This window comes from Hemicordylus capensis, chromosome 2 (assembly GCF_027244095.1).
Source record: "Hemicordylus capensis ecotype Gifberg chromosome 2, rHemCap1.1.pri, whole genome shotgun sequence".
Taxonomy (NCBI): Eukaryota; Metazoa; Chordata; class Lepidosauria; order Squamata; family Cordylidae; genus Hemicordylus; species Hemicordylus capensis.
In genome coordinates this window covers 155,942,463-155,951,305 of record NC_069658.1, presented here as the reverse complement: position 1 = coordinate 155,951,305, position 8,843 = coordinate 155,942,463, and the positions used below count along the sequence as shown (strand labels likewise).

Here is an 8,843-nt window from a genome sequence, read left to right as displayed (position 1 = left end):
GCGGTATAAAAATCAAATAAATAAATAATATTATGACTTCACGGCTTTATTTCTTTTAAAATAAAGTGTTGGTTTATTGTTTATTTCTAACTAACTAAATAAAGTGGGGGTTTTTAGGTTCAATTGTATTTTGTCTTCAAATTCTAAGAGAGAATATACCATACTTTTGTGCATATAGCCCACCCACATCAAGTGCCCCACAGTCAGTCCTTTATTACGGTCATGGACCAGTGCATAGCTAAAACATACATACTTACATGCTTACATATAAGAAAAGAGACTCAGCATAATAAAACAGATTGTAACACAATAGTACCAAGTTAAAATTAGAACAGTTATGGTGAACTCCAAATAGGTCTGACTGAAAACCTTATTAAACAGAGCACCCTCCATTGCAATCATGAAACAGGAATCACGGGGGAAGAAAAGAAAAGAACAGAACATTATTAAAAACCTGAGCGGATGGTGCAAATGATATGACAATACCTTGCCATTTTGATGATTAGGTTGTCATCAGAACTGGACAATAAGTACTTCAAATAGAAGTCATCCAAGTGCCCGGGAAAATGTTGCAACAAAGGGGACACTAATCTTAAGCGGGTGTCCCTATAAAAGTTACAATAAAGTATGGCATGCGCAATTGTCTCCACTTGACCAGACCCGCAAGGGCAAAGTCGAGCAGAAAAAGGGGTACCTTTAAATCTTCCCTCCATGACAGCAGATGGAAGCGCATTAAGACGGGCGAGCGTCAGAGCACGTCTAAATTTGGGGATGGTAACTAGACTTAGATAGCTAGCTGGTTTAGTTTGAAGATTTGATCCCCTGGTTTGAAGATTTGATCCCCTAGAAAGATATTCTTAGGCAGAGAAGCGACTTCTTCCTGCAGTTCCATGTCCATGATACGTTGTTTAATCTCAATCCTGGCATGATCGTATCCCAATTTTATAATCTCATCCTGAGAGAAACCATAGTGAGCCAATTTGTCAGCAATTTGGGTCTGCCACTTAAATCGGAAACAATCAGTCTTAATAAGGGGGGCCAGTCCTACGCAAGAGAAGACAAATTTTAACCAAAATAATATGATAGTCCTCCAATAGCAAGTTTCCAATCTAATCATACCCACCTCTCGTCTAAGCGCAGCATTGGGCACGCATCGGGGGACTAACAATATAGATCTCAGAAATTTAGACTGCAGGGTTTCTAAAGCCATAAAGTTGCTGACAGGTCCTATTTGGGCTCCGTACAGCACTTGGGAGTGGACTTTAGATACAAACAGTTTAACTGCAGCGGGGATGTAAGAAGCCCCCCTCGAGAAATGAAAAGAGGTAATAAGGTTCGTGGTTGACTGTGCCGTCAGCAATGTGGATTTGAGGTGGGCATTGCGTGAACCTGATGACTGAAAAACCACTCCTAGATATTTGAAGGAGTTGACCTGTGCAATCCTGTGGCCATTGATGGACCAACAATATTGCCTAGGTCGTTTGGCAGACTAGAACTTTGGTTTTTCCATAGTTAATCTCAATGGACTCATGGGAGCAAAATTTTGAGAGGAGACCCAAAGCACGTCTCAAACCAATTGGGGTTTGGGACATGATTGCCATATCATCTGCATATAAAAGTATAGATACATGTTTATTTGCTATTTTGGGAGGATGCGTGGAAGGTATAGATACAAAAGAGACCACCGAATTAATATATAGATTAAATAATAAGGGAGAGAATATACCATACTTTTGTGCATATAGCCCACCCACATCAAGTGCCTGCATCTGCCTAGAGCCTGCAGTCCATTAACATCCTTGTTAAAAGTCAATTGGAAAGCCCTCACCCAGCTGCTCTCTGTCTGCCCCTTCTTCTGCTGCAAGGCAGGAGGAATGTTGCAAGCATTCTGGCATCAAGGGGAGGGAATACTGCCCCAGTGGCAGCAATGGGGGAGAGAAAAGGGGTGGCAGGAAGGTGGAGAGAGAAACAGGTGTTTCTTTGGGTAGCTTCTCCTTCTACTGCTTCCACACAATCACTTCTATCCAGGTTTTCCTCCTACCTTGCTTTCACACAACCGAAAATTGGGAGCACACATTATTATTAATAATATTACATTTATATCCCGCTCTTCCTCCAAGGAGCCCAGAGCGGTGTACTACATACTTAAGTTTCTCTTTCACAACAACCCTGTGAAGTAGGTTAGGCTGAGAGAGAAGTGACTGGCCCAGAATCACCCAGCTAGTTTCATGGCTGAATGGGGATTTTGCACTCGGGTCTCCCCAGTCCTAGTCCAGCACTCTAACCTCTTCACCACGCTAGTTCTCCACATAGCTCCCAAACCAGGTAGAACACAGTTTTTGATTGTGTGGATGACCTCATCAGTTGGAATACTGTGAGGTGCTTCACACAGGCAGTGTGAAGCGCCATAAGGGGGTTGGCGGAGAGAGCGAACTTGACCTGCTCTCCCTGCACATGAGCAGGCAGCTTGCCCTGGATGGCCGGATGAGCCACCCACACGATTACCAGCTCCGTCACAGAGCCGGTTGGGATGGTGGGGATCGGGGGCCTACTGGCCCAAGAAGTAGCAGAATGTCCCACACGAGTACATGGGGCATTCTGGGGAGCACCCTGACATGGGGAGGCTGTTGTAGCCCCCCCCTCCATTGCAGGTCCACAGCGTGGAGCCACACAGCAGGAAAACACCGGAAATAGACAACGGAAACGGAAACGGACAACGGTTTTCCACCAGGAAAACAACGGAGCGCACACTCTACTAACCTTGTTTAATGGGGGCATTTAAGAGGGCTGGTTGCCAGGAGCCGTGTGGCTCCCGTTGCAGCACACAACCAGCCCAAACCAGGCTGAGCCCAGTTTTGACTGGTCATGAGAACAGCCTCTGTGTCTAGTTCTGGGTGCCACATTTGAAGAAGGATACAGATAAATGGGAATGGGTTCAGAGGAGGGCAATGAAGATGGCCAGGGATCTGGAAAACAAGCCAAATGAGAGAAGGTTGAAGTCAATGGATATGTTTAGCCTGGGAAAGAGAAGACTGGGGGTGGGTGGGGGGAAGTGTGATAGCATTCTTCAAATTAGGATAAACTTCTTAATGGTGATAACATTTTGCCAATTGAACCAATAATCTGGGGAGTGGGGGGCTCATTCTCACTGGAGGTCTTCAAGCAGAGGCTGGACAACCATCAATTGGGGATGCTCTAGCTCTAGATTTCCTGCATCAAGCAGGGGATTGGACTAGATGGCCTAACTCCCTCCCCACCACCCAACCCTGACTACATTCACACGTAACACGAAACCACAGTTAATTGGGCCAGAAGTTGGAATTCGTGTACTTCCAAATGCGTGAAATGTCCATGCCTGGGGCACTTCTCATTGGCCACCTCTCCAAGCACTTGCCTCACCATTCCTGTCTCCGATCTAATAAAGCAGGTTTCCCCCAAAAAGGGATGCCTCCATGTCCCAACCCAAGCTTGTAAGCCTGTCAAATGGGGAAGTCACATGGAGGCATCATCATGCCCTCTTCCCACTTTCTTCCTTGTTCCCCCCTCCTGGCAATCAGGAGAGAAAGGGAACAGGATGAGAAGATGGCACCATGTGTCCTACTTTCTGAAAATGAAGCGATAAAGATGTATGTTCACAAGCACATGCAGTCACAGTGGCAGCATAGATTGGGCAACCCAATTAGATCACTGGGAAGGGAACATATGGCAGGGCGGTGATACCCAGGGTTGGGTTTAAAAGGCAGCTCCACCCAAAATACATTATACATTATAATTTTGTATAATGATGTTGTGGAAGGGGGCCCCTGCCCCTTCCCCTTGGGTTAATGTATATAGTCCCTTGGTGTACTGAACCATCCAGCAGGAGCAGCATTGCCTCCAGTGAAAGGAGCCATTCTACATGTGTGATGATGATGATGATGATGATGATGATGATGATGATGATGATGATGATGGATGCTGCTCGGCAGCAGACCAACCTCTCATGAGAGTGGAAAGCCATAGCGGTTCCCATTCACAACTCATGAGAAAAACCATCTGGGGAATCAGGCAGAATTGCTAATAATGTGTGATAACAGCCCTTCTTCCACGGACCACTCACTCACGAGTGTGTTAGGCCATGGAGACAGGCATGCGGGCCAGACAGCAGATGCTGCCCAGCCTGGTTGGGCTGGGCAAGCTGCGGGGATGGTGGGTACCCTGGCAACACCTCTCCCAGTCTTGGTGGCTGCCACAAGGAAGCAGTCCAAGTGGGCCCTCTGACAGTCCAGTTGCCCATCGGGACATATACATTTTTATTTGTGCCTGGCACAGCAATTCCACTCTCCTGAGATCACTGGAAACTGGGTCTCTCCTCTCCCATGATTCCCTATGGTGGGCCATCTGCATACGCCACAGTGACAGTGAGCGTTAAGATCTGACCCTGGTCCCAGTATTTGCCCAGTCTGCCCATCTGGCAATGCCAGGGTGGGCCATTGCAAGAGCATCCTTGGTCACAGTGGGCCAGACCACATACATATACATATCCCCTCCTAGGAAGCAGTCATGTTCCCTTCCCAGAGTAACAGAAAAATAGTGCCCCTAAATGGTCATTGCCAACAGCAGAGCAGGCTAGAATGTTTTTCAAATCCGATGAACTTTTAGCCCTTCGTGAGGCTCTCAAGTTGGGAGGCTCATACCTGCAGGATATAGACATGTTAGAGAAGTATGCTAAATTAATTAGTCTGCTCGCCCCACTTCTTGCTAAATCCTGTACATCCTCCAATGCTAGGCAGAAGTTTTTCTCATGCCCCTGGTTTGACCAGGAATGCCGAATTGCCAAAAAGAACCTTACACTAGCCTTTCAATCTCAAGTTAAGAGCGCCCACTTGGCTGGAGTTCAGGCCCTCTCTTTAATTAAACAAGCGTATAAAAAGCTATTAAAGACCAAAAAATTGTAATACATCCCTAATAAGTGGCCGGAATTGATCCATGTGGCCAGGTCGAATGATCATTCCAGTTTTGGGCGCCTGGTAAAGCCATCTCAGGTGAGATCCCCGCTGGCGTCTACCTCTGCTGTGCCTCCTGAGGCTGGGGAGCGGCACTTTCATAACTTATACAGGTGGGTGGAATCTTCAAATTATACTTTGGGTGTGGATGTTTCTGCCTTGCCCAAGTGGTCCTCTGTCTCCTGTGACGAAATTGTAAACTTGATAAAACTAGTCAAACCTGCAAAAGCTGCAGGCAGTGATTACATCAACACTGAAAATATACGCGAAAACTTGGGCTGGTGGGTGCCGGTACTGGCAGCCTTATTTACATTCATAGACAGCACTGCCAGAGTCCCTCCAGAGTGGGGCATTGCTTTAATAGTCCCCATTTATAAAAGGGGGACTCTTACCGATCCACCAAGTTATCGTCCCATTAGCCTAATCAGTATTATTGCTAAGCTATATGCCAGACACCTCTTAGCTATGCTTATTGACTGGGTTGAATCTCACAATCTTCTTGCACACGAGCAGGCGGGATTTAGACAAGGGCGATCCAATACAGAGCAAGTGTTTATACTACAACATCTCATAGAGAAATATTCTGGAAAATCTGGTTCGGCCTTGTATGCGGCTTTTATAGACCTGAAAGCCGCTTTCAACTCAATTTCCAGAGACAGATTGTGGGCTAAATTACAGGAGTTACCTCTGGACAAGATATTGTTACTCTTGATCTACAAGTTACATGAGAACACCTGCCTCAGGGTACGCCTGGGCGCGCAGGGCCAAGTTACAGCCGAAATTCCAACATCCAGAGGGGTGAGACAGGGATGTATCTTGGCCCCTGTCTTGTTTAACATATACATCATTCTGTTGTTTCCACTCTGAATGTCCCCTCTGAATGTCTGTGCAATCTTTTTACAACAACTGATTAGGTGGTCCACTGTTTCATCTGCTTCTTTACAAAGGCAGCACTTGCTATTTGTTGTTGACATTATTATTATTATTATTATTATTATTATTATTATTATTATTATTAAAAATATTTATATACCATTATTCAACAAAAAGTTTTCAAATCCGTTTCCATAGCATAAGGCATAAGAAAATATGTTTCCTGTCCCAAAAGGGCTCACAATCTGAAAAGAAAAATACCAAACAGGCACCAGCATAAGCCCCTGGAAGGGACACTATGCTGAGCTGAATAAGCTGCTCCCCCTGCTCCCCCTGCTACATATTCAGAGGGCCACCACATTGAAAGGTGCCTCTTTGCCCAAAGGTGGTGGTGGTGGTGGTGGTGGTGGTGGTGGTGGTGGTGGTGAAGAACAAAATAAGAGCCCTGCTGGATCAGGCCCAAGGCCCATCTAGTCCAGCATCCTGTTTCATACAGTGGCCCACCAGGTGCCTCTGGAAGCCTACAGGCAGGAGTTGAGGGCATGCCCTCTCTGCAACTGGTACTCTGCAACTGGTACCCTGCAACTGGTACTTGGAGGCATCCTGCCTTTGAGGCTGGAGGTGGCCTATAGCCCTCCAACTAGAGCTGTTGATAGACCTCTCCTCCATGAAATTATCCAAACCCCTCTTAAAGCCATCCAGGTTGTTGGCTGTCACCACATCCTGTGGCAGAGGATTCTACAAGTTGATAATGCGTTGTGTGAAAAAGTATTTCCATTTGTCAGTTCTAAAGTTCCTGGCAATCAGTTTCATGGGATGACCCCTGGTATGAAGCAGGTAATTGGTTCACAAATATGAACTGGTGATCTTAAACTTATTTCCGAACACTCTCCGCAGCATTTATTTCAGGACCACTAGAAGACAAGAAGACTACTCCTTCAGACAAGAAGACAGTTCGTTATCCTGTCTCTTCAAGTGGCAGTGGGCAGAGAGGGAGGGGATTGCTCTCAACAGGAAGAGATGAGAAAGTGCCAGAAGCTGGGAGGTGAAGAAGCAACTGCACTGAACAGAACGACCTGATGTCCAAGCACTATGGAATTGGCAAACAAAGAGGTACCATACACTTGGTGAATCAAGTCTGAATAAGACCCTAGGTAGAGGGGAAACATTATACCTAGCTGTGTCATTAGTAACAGGATCTTCCTGGTATTTGCATTTCTTTCTCTGTAGCATGACCTGACCATTTAATAAGTCCCAAACAAGCAGAAATTGTCTCTGCTAGACATCGGACAGAAACTTGGAGTGATACCACTTGTTCCTCTCAGACAATTCTCAGAGAATAACCATAATGGACAGAGGCAGGACAACTCCACTTGGTATCTTTACTCTGTCTGTTTTAGGAATTCTGTCCATTGCTGCCCTTTTAGGGAATGGATTTATCATAGTAGTTATTGGCCACCGTTGGCTTCAAAGCAGGAAAATGGTACCTTGTGATCTCCTCTTGACCAGTTTGAGCACCAGCAGATTTCTGTTGCAGCTGATTGTCATGATGAGCCAGTTTCTCTATTTCTGTTCTCCGGAGATCTATACCCATGTACAGGAGGTTATCGACTATGTCTGGATGTTTTTCAACATTGTCAGCTTCTGGTGTACCTCTTGGCTCAGTGTTTTCTACTGCGTGAAGGTCGCCAACTTCATCCATGCCCTCTTCCTGTGGCTCAAGCTTAGAATCAATATGCTCGTGCCCAGACTTCTTGGAATGTCACTCATACCTTTCGTTGTCTTCTCTGTTTCCATAGTTGTGAGTTGTTTTGGAAAGAAAAAGCACTACAGTCTGTCAGGAAATCTGCCAGGGAATACCAGCCAAAGTGAGGCTTGCGACTACAGCCTAACTATAGTTCAACGCCTGCAAATTGCTTTCAGTGCCATCAATGTCAGCATCTGTTTAACTGCATCAATCCTTTTGCTCGTCTCTTTGTGGAGACACACCAGGCATCTGAAAAAGAATGGCATTGGAATTAAGGACTTCAACACTCAGGCCCATTTCAATGTTATCATGTCTTTACTGTTATTTCTCTTCTTCTACATTCTATATTTTGTTGCTGTCATGCTGCCCATGACAAAGTACTTCAAGTTTGGAAACCTTGAGCGACTGGTTTCTGATACTGCACTGTCTTTGTTGCCTTCTGCACACTCCATAATCTTAATATTGACCAATCCCAAATTGAAAGAGGTGTGCACACGAGTTCTAAACATCAGACGAAGATCTTCATAAAGAAGAGAATAGGCAGCAGACATGTACCCATTGTTCCAAGAAAAGAGGACTCTGTGTGTGTGTGTGTGTGTGTGTGTGTGTGTGTGTGTGTGTGTTACAGTACAGTAGTCCAGTTCAGGTGTTGCACCAACTGTAGATGCTGAAACCAAGATGTACTAGATGGACTGGTTTCCATACTAGTATGCTCTGCCCCTCACCTTCACACTCCATCCCCACACTATCCATGGGTACAACATTCAAATACTATATGCATAGATTGTGTGGGCTAAAGAACACATCAGTGTAAGAATGTGGTGTGTTACTGGGGAAGGCTGTAGCTGGGTATAGCATCCATGCTTATATAACACCTATATAGGGCTAGTGAATACAGTACCTATGGTGCAGAAACTGGCACTTACCCAGATCACAATGGAATGTGGACCATCCACACGTCTTTATTTTGGAAATTAGGATATCCCCATGGAAATGGTGGGCTCTGCACTACTTCCTGCACATTGCTACATCCCTAAGGATGCTCTGGAACTGTACTTAGACCAATCCAAAGATATGTTCCTGCCTAGGAATCCTGACAGTTGCATTTGTAAAACAATACCAACAAGGATATGGGGGGAGGGATGATAAGGATGATAAAAATGCCTTAGCTCAATGCTTTATCTGCATATATCCACAGTAGTTAGGGTACAATGTAAAGGGACTGAAGTGAAATTTCA

The 8,843-nt window shown here is 45.4% G+C and overlaps 1 protein-coding gene across 1 annotated transcript; it reads left to right on the top strand.

The window, feature by feature from the left end:
• The first annotated feature begins 7,206 nt into the window (after window positions 1–7,206).
• LOC128343686 (taste receptor type 2 member 41-like) lies at window positions 7,207–8,133 on the top strand. The gene has a single exon (XM_053293121.1). It carries the CDS (start codon window positions 7,207–7,209, stop codon window positions 8,131–8,133), a length of 927 nt encoding a protein of 308 aa, XP_053149096.1.
• The last annotated feature ends 710 nt before the right edge of the window (window positions 8,134–8,843 follow it).

Bases quoted from the DNA above. Each gene is read 5' to 3' on its own strand.
- LOC128343686 (XM_053293121.1), top strand. From the start codon at position 7,207: ATGGACAGAGGCAGGACAACTCCACTTGGTATCTTTACTCTGTCTGTT.